Below are 20203 nucleotides of genomic sequence, written 5' to 3'. Positions count from 1 at the left end.
AACGTATGTGGGGGGTTCCTGGACTAGGGGGGATAGGACAGTGTCGAGGTAGGTAGAGTTGAGTTCAGTGGGGCAGGAGCATGCTGAGACAATGGGTCGGCCAGGGTGGTCAGGCTTGTGGATCTTGGGAAGGAGGTAGAACCGGGCAGTGTGGGGTTCCCGGACTAGGAGGTTGGAAGCTGTGGATGGGAGATCTCCTGAGGTGATGAGGTTCTGTATGGTCTGGGAGATGATGGTTTGGTGAAGGGGGGTGGGGTCATGGTCGAGGGGGAGGAGGAGGAGGTGTCCTCGAGTTGGCGTTTGGCTTCAGCGGCGTGGAGGTCAGTACGCCAGACTACCACTGCGCCCCCTTTATCCGCTGGCTTAATGGTGAGGTTGGGATTAGAGCAGAGGGATTGGAGGGCTGCGCGTTGTGAGGGTGAGAGGTTGGAGTGGGGGAGGGGGGTCGACAGGTTGAGGTGGTTATTCCTTGCGGGTGAATGTTAAAGATCCCATGGCACCAAGAAGGAACAGCCAGCAACGTTCTCCTTGACGCTTTGGCCAGTGTTAATCCCTTAGTCTACTATGTGATGTTGATTGGCTGGCCTTTTTTATATTTCTATTGGAGAAAGTTGTGTGCAAATTGGCTACCTCCTTTTCCTATATCACAACAGTGCAATTTGATGAATTATAAAAAAACTTGCATAGAAACTTGGTTAGATCACAGAGTCCTGTGCACCATTTTGTTCCTTATATTACCAACATAGATATAGGGACAGTGGCGAGGATGCAAAAAAGATTTAAATTGATGATACCAAACTTAGATGTGAATGTGTTTGTGGGGATGGGCAGTCTAGTTTGCTTATTTCTAGAGAAGGCTGTGAGATACTGTGATTTTTAAAGATGCACACAATGTTTTGCTGGAGTAGACCATGCATGAGGTTTTTTGATTTCATTATTGTCACAGGTACAGTGAAAAGTTTTTTGTTTTGCGTGAGTACAGGCAGATCATACCATACAAAGCACAATGAGATAATAGAACAGAACTGGAAATGATCAATAGAACATAGTCAAGAAATCACCAGAAGAAGTTTACTTGAGAATGGTGATAGTGTGCAAATTGATAGCACAGGCAGTAATTGAGTCGAATATTATAGAACCATCTAAAGGATGATGATTAAAGGATGTTGGAAATGGGAAGCAAGCGGGTGAGCGTGGGGGGGGGGGGGGGGGGCGTGTCTGATAGTTGGGGAAGGGTGATAGGAGAACTGTGAGAAATGTAAAATGTGGCAAGGATAAGTTGAGCCAAATGCTCTGTGTATTGTAGAATATACATAACAAGGATTTATGCAAATGCAAGAGATTTTATTTGTATTTCTAAAGGTCGACTCAATTTGAAAGGATATTGAAACGGTTATGGATCTCGGGCACAGTGAAACCAAAGGTTTTCAAAGGATGACAGAACAGAGCAATTTAGAGATCACATTCTAAAGTATAAAGGACTAATGGCCATTGAGCAATGGAAGCTGAGAGGTAGAGGCTGCATGTTGGGACAAATAGCTGAGTTAAGCTTGAATGAAATAAGCTTTGGAACTAAAAGTGAAGATAAGGATCTTGAAGTCCTCTCACCAGATATATTATAAAACAAATCAGATGAGCAACCTGCATTCTGAGGTTTAATAATCAATTGATGCTGATTTGGTGAGCATCAGATAAATTGATGGAGCCAGTGTTGTAGATGAAATGGTTTTTAATAAATAATTTTTGTAACTTGATGGAATCAGGATGGATGGTCAGTTTTATTGAGCAACCCTCCATGCAAAATAAGCATTTGATTCGAGTTCAGCTATTGGAGCTACAATCTTTTGGATGAGATGTTAAATTGAGGCCTCATTAGTCACCTTGGGTTGATGTAAAAGATTCCATATCATTAAGCTTGAAGAAGTGGGAAGCTCATTTTGGTGTCTTAACCAATATTTATCACTCAGTTAGCATTATTGGAACCATTTATGTAGTCATTATTCCATTGTTCTTTTTTGCTTGCATTTTGACTCTTACAAATAGAAAATACATTTCTAAAGTATTTGTAACAAAAATGAAATTGCTGGAGCAACTCAGTCAGTCTGGCAGCATCTGTGGAGAGAAAGCAGAGTTAATGTTTAGAGTCCAGTGACCTTTCAGAACCAGTTCTAAAGCTTCTTACTCATTGACATCACCACATCCTATCAGGAATAATGTGTATATAATAACTAAATTCTAAGTCTGTTCCACCAGTTGTTTCACTGTTTGTTTACAAATGGCTTTTTCCAATATAATCCATTCACTTTAACTTTTTGATTTTCCCACAGTGATGAAAATTCATCTGACTTGCCCTTTTCTTAGTTCATTTGTAACGCACTGCCTGTGTATTGAGATTGTGATTCAGAGCAAATGGTCCATTGCTTCCTCCTTCACCGTACTGGACTGAGCCCTTCCTTCCGGTTGACTCAGAAATTTATTGAATTTTCTTGCTTGTAGCTTTGGGAGGAGAGGGTATATGCTTTCATGTTAATGCAGCAGTTCCCAACTGATAACCTATTTAAGATAATAACATGAATTTATTCAGATTGCTCCAGACTACTTATAATGAAGAAAGGTTTGCCTAATAACTTGCGGGGGCAGCTTCTTTGCCACTGATCTTATTTTATAACAGGGTAAAGTTCATTTTATGTAGACGTCTGAGTGGGTGTCAATTATGTAGGTTAAAAACCACCACCTCCATTCCTTCAATTTGTTTCTTATTATGAACACCCACTCGTCCCATATTACCCCAAGGGCTGTTAATTAGTGAAACAGATGTGCATTGTGAATTTGTTTCAACTTCAAGAGAAAGGTTTGACCAGATAAGAGATGGATGTAAAACACTGCAAATGCTAGGAAACTGAAATTAAAGACAGTTGCTGGAAATAGTTATCTGGTCTAGCCGCAATCATGGAGAGGACCTGGTTTACATGTCAGGCTGGTAAACTTTTGTCAGAAATTCTGACACCAAATGAGACCTAGTTTCTAAAAATAAGTAAATATTTAATTTTGTGCATTCCATTATCCAGTGGTATACTTCACAAGATATGCTGATATTAGGAAAATGTCTGACATCTTGCAAAATTTTTATTGTGTTTACGGCAATTTTGTTTTAAATATGTGACCCCCTTCAAATATCTTTGTGGCTGACTTATGCAAGGCTAGCATGGGAATTCTCAGCTTGTTGTGGGGTTAAACATAAAGCTACCTAATGATTGCTAAATGCCACACATTTGATGTGTTTAAAAGTGTATCTGTTAAGAAATCTCACCATCCATTGATTTTTTTTTAAACAATGTTTTTAATTTGGGTGTTGAATTATTGGATATAAAACATCGTTAACCCTGGGAAAAAATTTAATCTTGTGTAAAAGCTTCTAGAAAAACATTTTGTATGAATATTTTGTTTGCAAATTACTGCAGTTAAAAGATCAGAAAATATATTAACCAGATTTAAGGTTTTTAGTATGTAATTTTCCTGTGTTACTTCAGTAACTTCTTTTACATTTGCCGATGGATTTTTAGATGCTACAGCTGCTTCTTAAAATCACATACATTTTAAAGTATAATTGATACTGGTGTGGTTTTAAAATCGCAGCATCTGCTTTTATGCGGTGAGCTATTTACAGAAATGTTTGAGTTTTTCTCATCTAAACTTCAAACAGATTCTCTAATGGGTTCCTGTGATAAATGAGGGTGATATAGCCTAAAGCATTGGTAAAGGTAAAAGGCATGTAATGAAAATATGTTTTCCTAGGCTTTCGGTGCTATATCATTGATCTCATTTTCTTAATATGAAATGTTTTTTTTAAAAATCCCATTTGTAATGAGTGTTGAGATGCTGTAACCGTATCTGATAGCAGTCCATTAACAGGCGCAGAGAATATCATCAGTCATTGTGGTGGTTCATCAGCAGTTCACTAGTTTGAGATTTTTGTCCACTCCACTTTGGTGGGCGGCGCGGTGACACAGTGGTTAGCACTGCTGCCTCACAGCGCCAGAGACCCGGGTTCATTTCCTGCCTCAGGCGACTGACTGTGGAGTTTGCACATTCTCCCCGTGTCTGCGTGGGTTTTCTCCGGGTGCTCCGATTTCCTCCCACAGTCCAAAGATGTGCAGGTCAGGTGAATTGGCCATGCTAAATTGCCCGTAGTGTTAGGTGTAGGGGTATGGGTGGGTTGCACTTCGGCGGGTCGGTGTGGACTTGTTGGGCCGAAGGGCCTGTTTCCACACTGTAGGTAATCTAATCTGTAGGTAATCTAATCTACACTTATTTTGTAACATCTGTGAAAGTGGGATCATATTTTAAATCAGGCAGGCTTTTTTTAGTACAAGTAATACATGTCCTTCCTAAGCCAGTGGTTTTAGTCTTCAGTTTGTTTTTGTTTAAACTTGGTCTGAAATGTGCATGTGATCAAAAACCTACTTTTCAAACTACAGATTGGTCTCATACTTCCAATGAAACAATTATTGCTTTTTGTTTGATGCAGATTACCTGCCTACCACTGTTTTCATGATGAAGTAGAACTCCTATTTGTTTTGACATTTGCCAAGATGAGAAGACCCTGTGTATACCAGCATCTGACATACTTTAATTTCATCTCTTTCATTCATTCAGCTGTCTCATTTTATTTACTGAATTCACATTGATAGATGATTATATATGAATGTCTGGACAAAGTTTGATTGGTATGCTGCTTGAATACTGCAGGTGTTCAATGTTTGAAATACAGTTTAAAAAAAATGCCATGACCTTCATCTTGGAAATAAGGGGTACCAAGTTCAGACAGTTAAGGAAGAATTTTTTCTTTGGATTGTGTGTCTTTGGAACTCTTTGCTACAGTGAACCACAAAAGTGAAGTCCTTGTGTATATTTAAGGATAAGATAGATTCTTGATCAGTCAGGGAATAGAGAGTTATGGGGAAAGGGCAGGAAAATGGACATGAGGATCAGATCAGCTGTGATCCTATTGATTTGGAGTAGGCTTGAGGGCCTGAGCGACCCATACCTGTTCCTATGTCTTATGACTTTAAGGTATTACTCCCTATAAGCCCTAAAGCGGCTGTTAGTTGGGAAACAAGTAAACATCATGGAGATGTGTTAAAGTTGTAATGTTTGGTGAGTAATTGCAAGTCTGGACCTTCTTTTGAAACTGTGTTTTGGTTTCAGACTTCTTACTAGGCCAGTTGATGTACATAATATTGTCCCACTTAGTTTAAATCTTTGCTTAGTACTGTAATAAATTTGCTGGAGCTCATTGACAGCAGCATCATTATGAAGTCCACTCTGGCTTATATCTCCTCCTCCCTTCTGCTTTTGACCAAGTTCCCAGTGATTCTGCTTTCTTGTCCTCAAGATTTGCAGCTTGTCACCTACTGGCTCATTCTGGGTGAGAACTGCTTTTGAAAGAAGTTTCTGCAAGTGGTAGATGATCGCAGATCTCTGTTTTTACTTAGAGTTCTGTATTTCGTTCTGAACTGTTTTGCATAAAAGCAAATGTGACAAAGATGAAATGGATCCAGTAATCCTAAGTCTTGCACACAGAGACATAATATCTGCAACCAATTTTGAATGTTCGGTTAAAGATTTTGTTTTGAGGATAAAAGTAGTTGCTTTTAAAGAAAAAATTCAATTTGTAGATAGTATTCTTGTCTGTCAAATCCATGCATTGACATTTTTCCCTGCTTTTTAATACTGAAGTGATATTACTAAACAATATGTTGAGGAACCAACCAGGGAACAGACTATTTTGGATATAATATTATGCAATGAGAAATGATTAATTAATAAACCTGAGTTTGTTATGAGAAGAATCAGTTGGGAGGAACCAATGGTGTATTTGGATTTTCAGAAGACTTTTTGATAAAATCCCACATTTTATCCTAATAAAATTAAAGTGCATTGGTGGTAATGCACTCGAATGGATAGCTAGACTTCCTATGAGAAGACTAGGTCTTCATTTTCTAGAATTAAAGATCATCTCATAGAAACTTTAAACATTCTTAGTGATAGACAGGGTGGATATAGAAAAGGTGTTTCACCTGGTTGTGGAGTTTAGAGCTGGCGGCGAGAGTCTGATAATAAAAGGCAAGCCATCTAGGGCTCCGATGAGGAGGAACCTCATCACTGAGAGTAGTGAATCCGTGGCATTTTCTACCCCGGAGGATTGTGCAACCTCAGTTATTGAATCAGTCCAAGACAGCAAGAGATTGCTATTATTAATGACATCAAGGTATAGGGATGGCATGAGAATATGACATTGACCATCAATAATCTAGAATGGAAAAGCATATTTAAGGGGCTGAAAGGCCTACATCTGCCACTATGTTCATATGAAACTGTTAATGGAATTCTGTCCAAGTCTTCATTTACACTTGGATTACTGAATGCTTCTATAATTTTTAGACAATGTTTATGTTATTCAAATATTTATTTTGGAAAAAACCCAAATATTCAGATTCTCACATGCTGTATTGAGTTATAAAATGAAAACGTAACAGGAAATTTTTTAAATGATCCAATTTTAGTGAGCCAAATCTTGCATAAATGGGCCATCTCACATTGTGCACTCTTCGACTTCACCCTACATCCTGCAGCTCATGTGTAATTTGTGCTGTAGCTAGCTGTAAGTGCAAATTGATAACTGCAGAGAGATTCATTGACGCTGCATTAATGATTGTAAACATCCATACTGATAAGACAATGTTACTCCCCAGCCCTAACTTTTTTATGGAGAGTTTATTTGGCAACTAATGTACTAATCCAGCAAAATCTCAAAGGCTGCAGCTTTCTCTTTGTGCAAAGCAAATGTACTGTAAATCAAACAGCAACTGTTTACAATATAAATGACTTGGAGGAAGGAAGGGAATGTATTGTAGCCAAATTTGCAGACAAAAATGGTGGTAAGGCAAGTTGCAAGAGAGATACAAACAGTTTAGAGAGATATGAATAGTTTAAGTGAGGACAAGAAGTTGGCACATGGAATATAATGTGGGAAAATTACTCATTTTGAAAAAGAGAGCAAAATAAAAGGATATTATTTAAATAGAGAAAAATTGCAAAAGACTGCAACCCAAAAGAACTTGAATGCTTGTGCACATACATAGAAAACAAGCATATAGGGACAGCAGGTAATCAGGAACACTAATGGAATGTTGGTTCTTATTTCAGGGGATTTGCAACTGCAACTGTACCACTTACTGGTGAGATCACATCAGGTGTACTTTGATAATTTTGGTCTGCTTATTTAACGAAAGGTATTGTTGAAGGTCATTCAGAGAAGATTCATGAGGTGCAGAGGAGCTGTCTTATGAGCAATGACTAAACAGGTTGGGACTCTGCTGGATTGAGAGGTGACCTGATTGAAACACACAGGATTGTTAAGGGCCTTGACAGAGTAAATGCTGAGAGGATGTTTCCCCTTGTGGGAGAGTCTATGACTAGTGATAGATAAATTCTTGATCATAAGGGAAATAGAGGGTTATAGGGAAAACGCAAGAAAGTGGACATCAGGAATGTCAGCTCAGCCATAATCCTATTGAATGACTGAGCAGGCTCAGGCTGAACAGCCTATTCCTGTTCTTGTTTCTTATGGTCTTATAGTCCTATTCTGGAAATTCCCAATTCACTGTGTCCCATGATCCCTAACTTTGCTAATAATTGATAGTTTAATAGTGTGTCGTTAACCTAGATTTTTCCCCCAGTAAGATTTGTCCTAATATTTTTAATTTTGACATGTTCGCTTTAGTGTCGTCTTGTGATACTCTGGAAGCCGGCATGATCTTGAAACCCTGAGTTCTCATGTAGCCTTAAGCCTTCAAAGGCAGGTGCTGTTACAAGTATTCCCTTCATCAAAACTTAAATTGTATAACTCAGTTTCATTTATTGCCTTGTAACACTGTCGTATGTTTTAAATTGCTGATATGATAGTTTATTTTCCTGCTTGCTATGCTTTGCTTGTCATGTTCCATCTCAGTTAAGTTCTGATGTATTATTTTTTTTATGGATATGAAATTTGAAACCCAGCTGCATTTACTGAGGTAAATTTGACTGAGTAGCTGCAAATTTGACACAGGAGTGTCTCTTATCATTTTGTTGGTAATTGGATGTGACATGGTGTATACGTAACAGGTCTTGTTATTAATGAAGTATTTTTTGATTTGTCCTCTTATTAACATATATGCACTCTTTGTTTTACAACTTTTCTAGGTTCTAGCATTTAGTCTTCTTTTTTATTTTAGGAAGAAACCTTAGCCCTTCGAAAAGAAGGAGTTGGTGTGGTTTTGGATTCAGAGTTACCTCATTTGATTGGTATTGATGATGACTTACTTAGTACTGGAATTATTTTGTATCATCTTAAGGTAAGAATGTTTTGTGTCATCTAGGCAGTGTTATTTTGATCAAATTGAAAGGTCAAACCTGACCTTTTAAAAGTACAAACTATTTTGCTGCGCTGTAAGTTAAAATGTAGCAGGAAGCATAACTTCTCGGATTAGCTAGGTATGACAGATGATCTTGTGTTCAAAGTCCAAGAGCAAATGTATTTTTTAACCAGAATGAGGATTTGCTCAAAAAACATTAAGTACAGGAAAGTATCAGAAACTCCTTGCGGCGAAATAAATAAACATGAGTTTTATTGATTGGAAATACAAATACCAAAACAGTTTTATGTAATAACACTCAATGATGAAATAGGGTTTTTTCTGCTAACATTCTGAATGTGCCAGTGAAGAACTAGACATCTTTGGTGCATTTGTTTTTAAAAAGCAATGTATAGTACATGTAATTTTTAAAATACTATGCATTATCCATGGCAATGCTCTGACCTGATAGAGGTGTACATGGTATTGAGAGGCATAGATCGAGTGGATAGCCAGAGACTTTTTCCCATGGTGGAAATGCATATCACAATTACAATTTTAAGGTAATTGGAGGAAGGTTTAGGGGAAATGTCAAAGATAGGTTCTTTATGGAGAGAGTGAAGCATGCGTGGAATGCACTGCCAGCGGTGGTAGTGGAGTCAGATACACTGGGGACATTTAAGCGGCTCTTGGATAAGCACATGGAAGACAGTATAATGAAGGGTATGTAGTTTAGTCTGATCTTAGAGTATAGTCAAAAAGTGAGGCGCTGGAAAAGCACAGTAGGTCAGGCAGCATCCAAGGAGCAGAAGAGTCGACGTCTCAGCTTCCTGAAGGGCTTATGCCTGAAATATCAACTGTCCTGCTCCTCGGATTATACCTGACCTGCTGTGCTTTTCCAGTGCTTTTCGATTCTGATCTCCAGCATCGACAGTCCTCACTTTCTCTTGATCTTAGAGTAGGATAAAAGGCCGGCGCATCATCGAGGGCTGAAGGGCCTGTACTGTGCTGTATTGTTCTATGTTCAGTCAGAGCCTTCCTGCATGGCCTGAGTTTAAACAGCTAACTAAGATGGATAATTAACAGTTCCTACCCCATCTATGTGTCAACTGTAGTCCATTCAGTCAACCTCCTTTACTCGTACCAGACAAATTGTTTCTTTTCTAAGTTTGGTTTCTTGTGCTCTAGTCTAGACGAGTGTAAGATAAAGACTTCAACTTTTGTGTCCCCTTTTAGCAATGTTTTAGTTTTGTTTCATGAGTGTTTGTTTGAGAAACAAATAGAGACAATAAAAACCTCAACAAAATGAGTTTCGGGTTAGATCAGTTTGACCTGTTTTAACTGTGAATCTAAGTAACTACATTTATTGTAACTCCGTAATGTATCATTATTAGTTCTGTATTCCATACTTGAAGGTTTTGATTATATAGGTTCTAAAACATAGAATGATCAGATGTTTTACTAAGGTTTATGAACTTGATCATTCTGTTGATTTATTTTTTCTTTTAGCTGTAACTGACCTTTCTTTTAATAGGAGGGCAAGACCTACGTTGGACGAGAAGATGCCACTACAGAGCAAGACATTGGTTAGTTCATCTATTTCCCTTAACGCCTAGCATTCCAACATCTCAGGAAATTTTTGTTACCTTTGCACTTTTAGCTTTTCCAGTGCTCTTCAGACCAGCCTCAATTCTTCCAATTTACATCAGATGAGTGAATCAGAAGCACTACTGCCCAAGTCCTAACTTGTGCCATATAGATGCAACTATCACCTGAGATCACCAACCTACGGTCTAGCAGAAGCTCAATATTAAAATTATTCTTGTTTGCAAATTTCTCTGTAACATTTGTCCTTATTCTTACCTCAACACTCCCTACCTTTGTAACATCCTCCAACTCTGCCACCTAAGATCTCTTGCTTTCGCTCCAATTTTGCTTTTTTGTACATCTCCTATTTTAATAGCTTCAGTGTTGTTAGCCATGCCTTTGATTGTCTGGATCATCACTCTTGAATGCAATGCAATTTGTAAAACACTTTTCATCTCCATTAATCTCTCCAGAATCCCAGGCTAATGCTCGGCGCGGGGGTGGGGGGGGTTTGGGGTTGGCGGTTCGAATCCCAACATGGCAGTCAGTGGAATTCCAATTCGATGGAAAAGATTTAGGATATTGTTTGCTAATGTCCTGGCATCTTTACTTGGTCTTGTGTGACTACAGTGCCACAGCAACATGGTTGACTTGCAACTGTCCTCGTAGAAAATCAGGGATAGGTGATAAGTACTGGCCAGTGATGCCCACCTCCCATAAGTGAATTTTTTAAAAAGGCCATTTGGCACCTCAAGTCTGCTCCTCCATTCAGTACGATTCTGGCAGATATGTGTGTTTTGCATTTCTTATTCTAATCTATTCAGATAGCCTTTGATTTCCCTGCCCATCAAAAATCTAACTGCCTGTGCTTTAATATTCAATGACCCTGCCTCCACCAACCTGAGGGAGAGTGTTCCAAAGTCTGTCAACCTTTTGAGACAGGAAAAATATCCTATGATCTCGCTCCTAAAAGATTAATCCTAATTTGAAATCTCGCTCTGCATTGTCAACAAGGCAACGTAATTTCCACATCCCACATAGTCCAGGATCTTTTGTAATTCAATCAAGTCACCCCTCACTGTTCTAACTTCCAGTGAAAGCAAGTCCTATCTGTTCAACCTTTTCCTCATTCAGGTATCAATCTAGCTAATCACCTCTAACATATTTCAATTAGTCCTTCAGACAGAAGACCAAAGCTGCATACAGTATTTGAGGTGTGGTCTCACCACTGTCCTGTATAATTAGCATAAAATCCTTACTTTTATGTTCAGTTCTTTTGTAATAAAGTATACTATTCCAATAGCTTTCTTAATTACTTGCTATACCTGAACACTACCTATTTTGTGACTCCTAGACAAGAGCACCTCCATCCCTGAGCTATTGAAATTCTGTATTTCTCTAACTTGGTTCTTGTGATTCTGCCATAACTTCACCATTGGCAATTGTGTCTTTAGCTACTTTTTACCAGTCCATACTCTGGATGTCTCGGCATAAATTACAGTTTATTTTTACCTATTTCTTTTGCTCCAAGACCCTTTTTTACAACCAATCTATTGAACTAACCTTTAGTAATTCCTAACCTTACTCTTTTGGTTTGCTATTCACGTTTTCCAGTGGGACATTTTACTTCATTAAAAGTGCAGTATGAATACCAATCGTTGGTAGGAATATTTCATTTACATTTTGTTTGTTTTGAATCTCTCATGCATGTTAGATGTTTTTCTCCTGGGATGTTTTGAAAGACTTATTCCTTCACTGTTTATCCTTGTTACAACACACTACGATATCAATAGATTTGTTTTTCCAAATTTATATTGTAAACTTGGGACTAATTCTGTCTAAGTTTGATTGATTTATGGCCATTTCATTGTTGATCCTACGACTTGTCCTTGCATAAAATTAATGTACTATTCAGAGTAAACCGAGTGTCTTGGACCACTGGAGTATTTACTCTGAAAATGATGAGAACTATCTGTTGAAGCAAAAGTTAGTGAGACATAGTCTTTGTATTTACCATTTTGTCTTGCAGTTCTCCATGGTCTTGACCTCGAAAGTGAACACTGTATCTTTGAAAACCTCAATAACAAAGTAACTGTAATACCACTGAATGGCGCACAGTGCTCAGTCAATGGAAATCACATTGAAGAAGCTACTCAGCTAAACCAAGGTAATCTGATTTGAAGAAAGTTAAAAATCACACAACATCAGGTTATAGTCCAACAGGTTTAATTGGAAGCACTAGCTTTCGGAGTGCTGCTCCTTTATTAGTTGGTTGGACTATAACCTGGTATTGTGTGATTTTTTAACGTTGTACACCCCAGTCCAACACCGGCATCTCCAAATCATGATTTGAAGAAGTATGGTTTCTTAATAATTACTTCACACAAGACATTAATCAATGATGAGGGCGTCACTGGCAAGGCCAACATTTGTTGTCCACATCTGTTTGTTGCCTAATTACCCTTGAACTGTCTGGCTTGCTAGGCCTATTTGAGAGTGCATTTAGGGATTAACCACATTACTGTGTGCCTGGGCAGTATGTAGGCCAGACTGGGTAAGAACAGCAAATTTCATTCTCTGAATTAGATGGTTTTTACAACGATCAATGATTGTAATGATCACGATCACCGATGTATAGCTATTATATTTGAGATTCATCAATTGAATTTAAATTCCACCAGCTGCTGCAGCGCAGTTTGAACTCTTTTGCTCAGAGCATTTTCTTGGGCTTGATTACTTGATTGTATTTTGTGGATTACTACAACACCACCATCTCTTCCTGATCTAGGCAGCAACCTGCAAGCCAGAGAAAATCATGAAAACATGGTTTAATGCTCTGGCCCAAACACGCCTTCAGTTATACATCTTAAGGGTAAGGGTTCTAAGTCAAGAGCTGAAAGTTAGGTGGATTTGCCATGGTAACTTGCCCTGTAGTGACGAGGGATGTGCAGGCCGGTGGATTAGCCATGGTAAAGGCAGGGTGGTGGAGTTGGTCTAGGTGGGATGCTCTTCAGAGGGTTGGTGCAGAACTCAATGGGCTGAATGGCCTTGAGCTGCATTGTAAGGATTCTATGAAAGTACTTTTGGGACGAGTCACTGTGGCTATTGTCTAATGTCACTGGGCTGAATTTGAGCAAAGGATAGAAAAATGGAAGCTTATTAAATGAGAACAGCAGCAAACGACATGGAAAAGAAGATTCCTTCAGCATTGCATCAACTAAATTATGAGAAATGGATTAAAATGAGATCGTAAAAGTTTAAATTTTAAGATGACAATGCAAAGTTCTCCTACATACAGAAAGGTCAGTTGAATTCAGGATTGTTGAGGAAAATTGCCAGAATCACTTAAGGATGATGTTGGGCCATAATAAGGGGGAGAGCAAAGTTAATGACCTTTCTTCTTATTAATTGTCTTGTGGCATACTCTAGTTCAAAGTTATTACATCATACATTTTTTCTTTTCCTGTATTTGATGCAATAGTTATGGAAACAACAAGCCCGAATGAATCATACTGTACAGAAGAGATCCTTTCGCTCATTGAGTCTGTTCTGCCAAAAGTACTGTGTTACGGTAGTTGACAGTTCATCCAAGTACTTTTTGAAGGTTATGAGGTTTCCTGCCTCATCTATCCTCTCAGTCATTGCATTCCGGGTAACAATCACCCTCTGGGTGAAAATGTTTTTCCTCAAAACCTCCTTTCACTTCAAAATGTTATCCCCTCATTGTTTATCTTTTTGACTAAGGAGTACAGCTGCTTTCTATCCACCCTGTCTGACCCTCATAATCTTTATGCACTTACATTTGGTGTCCCCCCGCCGCAGCCTTCTCTTCTCTAAAGAAAACAACCCAAGCTTATCCAGCTTTTTATCATAGCTGAAATATCCCAGCAACATCCTGGTGAATCTGCTTTGCATCCCCTCCAGTGCAGTCACATCCTTCTCACAGTGTGGTGACCAAAACTGTACACAGTACTAGCTGTGGTGCAACCAAAGTTCTGAACAGCTCCAACGTAACCTACAAGCAAATTACTGCAGATGCTGGAATCTGTACTGAAAACAAACAATGCTGTAAATCCCAGCAATCAGGCAGCATCCATGGAGAGAGAGCAAGCTAATGTTTCAATACTAATGACTTCATCAGAACACTACATGTAGTGTTTATTTTGTACATGCATTGTACCAGCTTTATGTAGCATTGTAGTCGGGGCCCTTGCAATTACATTATGTCAATATTAGAGCAGAATTATGATTAAAAATCTTTTTCTCTGTTGAAGGCATTACCATCTTTTCTCTATGAAGGATGCGCTGCTGCATCTGGTCAAATTTACATGGTAGGAACCTTTTACAGCATTTTGGACTTAATCAGCATTGAATTCCGCAATTTCATATGTAAGCTCTATCCTCAGTTTGCTTTCTTTTTGTTGCAAGTGGTGTTTTCCACTATCAGTCAGTGGTAGCTCTTGGCACATCTTTTTGTTTGTTTGATTCTTATTTTGCCCCATCTGCATTCATTTAGCCTGGAGGATGAACTGTCTCCTGTCTTCAAACCTGCCACAGACCTTCCTTTTAGATTAGATTAGATTACTTACAGTGTGGAAACCAGCTTTTCGGCCCAACAAGTCCACACCGACCCGCTGAAGCGCAACCCACCCAGACCCATACCCCTACATTTACCCCTTCACCTGACACTATGGACAATTTAGCATGGCCAGTTCACCTAACCTGCATATTGTTTGGATTGTGGGAGGAAACCAGAACACCCGGAGGAAACCCACGCAGACACGGGGAGAATGTGCAAACTCCACACACACGGTCGCCTGAGGCGGGAATTGAACCTGGATCTCTGGCGCTGTGAGGCAGCAGTTCTCCTATCCTCATCTCTCCCTGGTTCAGAATCTATTTTATGTCTGAATTCTTGGCTTGAGCATTAACTCTTGGTTCTTTGTCTAGCCAGATGTTGCTCAAGTTAACTGTGCCACGATGGCTCAATGGTTAGCACTGCTATCTCACAGTGGTAAAAACAGTGACTGCAGATGCTGGAAACCAGAGTCTAGATTAGAGTGGTGCTGGAAAAGCACAGCAGTTCAGGCAGCATCCGAGGCGCAGTAAAATCGACGTTTCGGGCAAAAGCCCTTCATCAGGAATACAGGTAGAGAGCCTCAAGGGTCAGGCTTCAGCCATTCAGACTCTCTGCCTGTATTCCCGATGAAGGGCTTTTGCCCGAAACGTCGATTTTACCGCTCCTCGGATGCTGCCTGAACTGCTGTGCTTTTCTAGCATCTCTCTAATCTAGACTCTGCTATCTCACAGTGCCAAACACCCAGGTTTGATACCACCCTTGGGCAACTGCCTGTGTGGAGTTTGCATGTCCTCCCCATGTCTACATGGGTTTCCTCCAGGTGCTCTGGTTTCCTCCTACAGTCCAAAGATGTGCAGGTTAAGTGGATTGACCAAGTTAAGTTACCCATAGTATCCAGGGATGTGCAGACTAAGTGGATTAGCCATGGGAAATTCAGGTTACAGGGATAGGGTGGGTCTGGGTATGGCCAGTTTCCACACTGTGGGGATTCTGTGATAACTTGGGAGATTTTCTTTCTCTGGCACTTTCAGATTTCCAGCATCTGCAATATTCTGCTTTTCTATACCAAATATACATTGGTTTCTGTGAACACTGATCTATCTATCTCTTACACAATCGTGAAGTGCTCCAATTTGGTTCTTTCTACTGTAATCCTGAAGAAAACTCATCTGGACCTTGCACATTCCTGCGTTCCCAAGGTTCCCTTTCAGGTTCCCAGACCAATCAGTCCGGCTGCATAGTCTCTGTTTATTCAGCTAACTAAGATAGGCAGTTAACAGTTCCTGCTGCAGCATGCCTTTGGTCCATTCAATCATGCTGTCCAAAATTATGCTTGTGTTCTAAGTTGGTTTCTGGAGTTCTAGTCCTGATCAAAGCTTTCTGTCTTGCATTTATGTCTTGCTCCTATTGAGCAATGTTAAAGTTTTCTATTATTTCTTCCAAGGAGTTGACATTATACCCAGATCTTTTTGCTGGATAAGTGCACTGTTTCATAATTGTGGAGGCGATTGTGAATTTTACTTTTCTCTACCCTTCAGATCCCATGCAAAAGAACTCTTGTCTGTGACATTAGCCACTATGGCGGCAGTGATGCATATCAGTGCCACACTCTTGCAGTCCATTCAGAGCTTCCACTGTGGTATTCTTTAGGGAACCGGATAAAATCAACTTTCTAATCAGTTTGTATGGCGGCCTGTGACCCTTTTGCTGACCATGACTGTTGCAGGTCTGCGTCTGATTACCATCTGCATGGCCTCTCTGAAAGTTCCTGTAGTTTCGCTTTGCCAGCTGTAATGCTCAAGTTTTCATATAATGCTCCGATCTCCTATTCTTGGAGAGATGTTGAACAGTGAAGTTGATAGCAGATGGAAGTACGGAGATCCTTTACCCTGTGTGCTGCTATTACCTTTTCTGACTAGGGCATCCTTTGTATGCTGAGTGATACCATTGCAGCTTGTGTGGTTGCACACTATTATTCAATCTTGGAATGAGAGTGTCACTGGTCAGGCCACATACTGCCCGTCCCTGATGGCTCTGGAGAAGATGGTGATGAGTTGCTGCATTGAATTTCTGCAATGCTTGGGGTGTAAGGATACTCAGCAGACTGTTAGGAAGGGACTTAACAGGATTTTGGCCCACCCTCTGACAGTGAAGGGATGGAAACATCTTTCCAGATCAGGATGGTGTGAGACTTCGGAGCAAATTTGTACATGGTGGAGTTCCATAATGTCTACCATCTTGTCTTTCTAGTGGTAGAGGTTGCGAGTTTGAAAGTTTTTCGAAGGAGCTTTGATGAATTGCTGCGTGAGTAGATGGTGGACTCTGCAGCCACATTGCTTTGGTGATGAAGGGAATGAATGTTGAAGATGGTTCAAAGGGGTGCCAATAAAATGGGATGCTTTGACCTGGATGTAGCCAAATTTCAACTGTTATTGTAGGTGAATCTATTAGACGAGTGGACAGCATTTCATCATGCATTTCTCTTGTGCCTATAGGTGGTGGACAGGCATTGGAGAGATAAGAAAATGAATTACTCACTGCATAATTCCTAGTCTCTTGCTACATTTTAACATGGAACATGTTATGCAACTGACTAACATCAAAAATTAAAGTCCATTCAGCCAGAGCTAATGCAAAAAGGGTGTGTCGTTGATGGCTTTCAGAGGAGGGAGTGGATGGGATCACACTCTTGGGCTGTGAGGGGCAACTTGAACATTTTGAGATAGGAGTACCTCGGTGCTAACGGTGAGTAGTAAAATCAGTGAAGGTGTTTCGCAATTGGTGCTGTCAGCAGTCAAATTGATTGAAACAAAATTGGAATCACTTCCAAAAACTGAAGATATAAAGTAAAAATTGTGGGGAACAGGAGCATTGAATAGGATGGCCTTGATGTTTCTGGTATTTTACCAGTAGTGGGGTAGGTATCAGGAGGCTTGCCCATCCTCGGACAATCAAGTTACTGGCCGCTGAAGGGCAACAGAGGGCCCCAGAGCCAATAATCATAATTTATACCCACAACTCACCAACATGTGTGCCTCATAATAATGCTGTACAAATCCTTCAGCAGAGTCTAACCAAAGCTGCCCTGATTCAGCTTTGAATCCAGTCTCCATATTGCTCCTTGTAGTATCCTGTCTCCAGTGCCTATGATAGCCACCACTCACCATCTGATTGGCCAGATGTTGTTAGAGGCAGTGCCAACCTGTGAAAGTATATGTAATCCAGAGCCAGTTACTGATGGTAGAGGCAGCAACTTTCTTTCCATCACATGGCTGACCAGGAATTTCTCCTGCTCTTATCACCCATATCCTGTTTGGTTGCATTAGCAATGTATCAAATCCTGGAGAGTCTTTCTATTGTTAGTTTGAAATTAAAATGAATGTTTCACTTTTGGTCCTAAAGTTTTATCATCATCTCGAAATTCAATCAAAGAGCAAACCAGTCAAACACCAGTATTTCAAATGAATAATGTTACAGCAAAGCACAGTAACCATCTTTTTAAAAATAGTTTTAATTGACTGGACTATTTGTCAGTATGGCGAAGGTTATCCTTCGTGTTCTTTTTAAGTTGGCTCTGCAGGATACATGTTAACCTTATTTAAATTCATGCTGTGAATAGTTCTGAACATGCTGACATAGATTGAATACATTTCAACCACATGAAATGAATTCTTTTGACAAAGTCAGTGGATCTTTGTTGAATTTTAGTGTCATATTGAGTGGAGTGAAAGTTAACCCAGAAAATTTGAATGTTTTGCTTCTTCTCCAAGAATCTTTAGATTCCTTGGTGATCTCATAAGGCTGGTCTAATCCAGAGGATTGACAATATGCATTGCGATATCTCGAGAACAGATTGTCTCCTTAAATAGTACACTTAATAGAGTTTACAGGATTTCTGTACAACATTTGCATGGCCCAATTGCATTGACACAATCCTAATATTTGGCAACTTAATTGGCAAAGTTGTGATGAAAATGGAAAGCTACAATTACTTTTAGAAAGGGTGCTATAGTATACAGCAGCTTTAAATACTGAGAAGGGAAGCTGCTTTTAACAGTGTTATGAAACACTTTCAACTCAATCAATGTTTTGAAAGTGCCTGTGTAATTAATAGGACTGTTTTGACAAAAGATCGGAAAATAACTTATCAAAATATTTTTCAACAGTTTTGCTGTCTCTAATCCTATTGCTGACAGAAGGATTTAGGATTACTTCCTAGCTCTTTTTTAAAAAAAACTGTATTTTGCAATTACAGGTTCATCTCCATCCATTTGAGCATATTTTGATATCTTTTGGTTATGTAAAACATGAACTGCATGCGATTGAGTACCATGTACTTGTGTTCCAAATCCCGCTTTCAGTATTCTTTCCTCTCAAATCTGTTCCTCCTTCAAGCAAGAATGCACAGTTGGCATTATATTGCAGGCTGTCCATCATTTTAAGTATCAATATTCCAGCCACCAAATAATGTTGATTTTGAATTGTTGACATTTGCCAGCAAATAAATCTTTTTTGTGTTTGGGATACTTACTTCATCTGAAAACTGTTGGTTACCCTTTACACAACTTGAGGAAGAGGACAGATGCTATTATTTTGTGTTTAAAAATAAAACACATTTGGTTTTGTTAATTTTGTGATGTCCATGGTCAGTTAGTAAAACTACACTTAACTCAGCTATGTTCACCAACAGAATTTCTGTTCAAAGTATTTGGTAAATGCTGGGAAACAAAAGAATTGAACTTCTGTCTCCCCTCTTTTAAAGGAGCTGTCATACTCCTGGGGAGAACCAACATGTTCAGGTTTAATCATCCTAAGGAAGCTGCTAAACTCAGGGAAAAAAGGAAGGTATGTTGTGTGGTTTGGACCTTAAACTTTTACATAAATTGAAAAAATACAAGTTCAGTGAGTCAATGACACGGTCCTATTTTTATTTTTAATTTGACTTTGTCGTCTAAGTCACTATGCAGTTATACTGTCTAAATCTTATTCTTTGGTAGGTAATAGAAGTTTAAGCTTAAGTCATATTTGTTAAGTTTTATTATGACAGATGATCTTAACTGAGCCATCAGGAGGTATATAGGAAAGGTAATGTTTTGGTTGGGAATGCTAGATGTTGCTTTGACAAGCATGCTCAGGACATGTTAATTAATGAGGTTAGAATTCAATATGATGCCTATTGTAAGCAGTGATGATGTATTTTTAAATATATGCTTTAATTGAGAGAACTTCAGCTGGGATAACTTGTTTTAAAATTTATTCCTTTATGGAATGTGGCTATCACAAGGCCAGTGTTCCCATTCGGAGAAGAGTCAACCTCGTATGTAGAATGGGCAGACTTGTTGAAGAGCCTAGACTAGAGTGGTGCTGGAAAAGCACAGCAGGTCAGGCAGCATCCAAGGAGCAGGAAAATCGACATTTTTCAGGCAAAAGCCCTCCATCAGGAATAGAGACAGGGTGGAGAGATAAATGAGAGAGGGATGGGGGTGGGGAGAAAGTAGCATAGAGTACAATAGGTGAATGGGGGTGGGGATGGAGGTGATAGGTCAGAGAGGAGGGTGGAGTGGATAGATGTTGAAACTTTATTGCTGGAACAGCACAGCAGGTCAGGCAGCATCCAGGGAACAGGAGATTCGACGTT

The 20203-nt window shown here is 39.5% G+C and overlaps 1 protein-coding gene across 5 annotated transcripts in view; it reads left to right on the top strand.

Moving 5' to 3' along the window:
- kif16ba (kinesin family member 16Ba) overlaps positions 1 to 20203 on the top strand; it is a 140818-nt gene that overhangs the window by 42427 nt on the left and 78188 nt on the right. For all 5 annotated transcript variants that reach the window (XR_006312617.1, XM_043696646.1, XM_043696647.1 and 2 more), the window contains exons 13-16: positions 8280 to 8399; positions 9934 to 9985; positions 12016 to 12153; positions 19328 to 19410. Coding sequence is in view for 4 of the 5 variants with exons in the window: in XM_043696646.1 (XP_043552581.1) it covers positions 8280 to 8399; positions 9934 to 9985; positions 12016 to 12153; positions 19328 to 19410 (393 nt within the window). In the remaining variant the exon portion in view is untranslated. The remainder of the gene's footprint in view (positions 1 to 8279; positions 8400 to 9933; positions 9986 to 12015; positions 12154 to 19327; positions 19411 to 20203) is intronic.

Source organism: Chiloscyllium plagiosum, chromosome 9 (genome assembly GCF_004010195.1).
Source record: "Chiloscyllium plagiosum isolate BGI_BamShark_2017 chromosome 9, ASM401019v2, whole genome shotgun sequence".
NCBI lineage: Eukaryota > Metazoa > Chordata > Chondrichthyes > Orectolobiformes > Hemiscylliidae > Chiloscyllium > Chiloscyllium plagiosum.
Note: the sequence above shows the minus strand (reverse complement) of the source record. Positions and strands in the feature narration are given on the sequence as shown.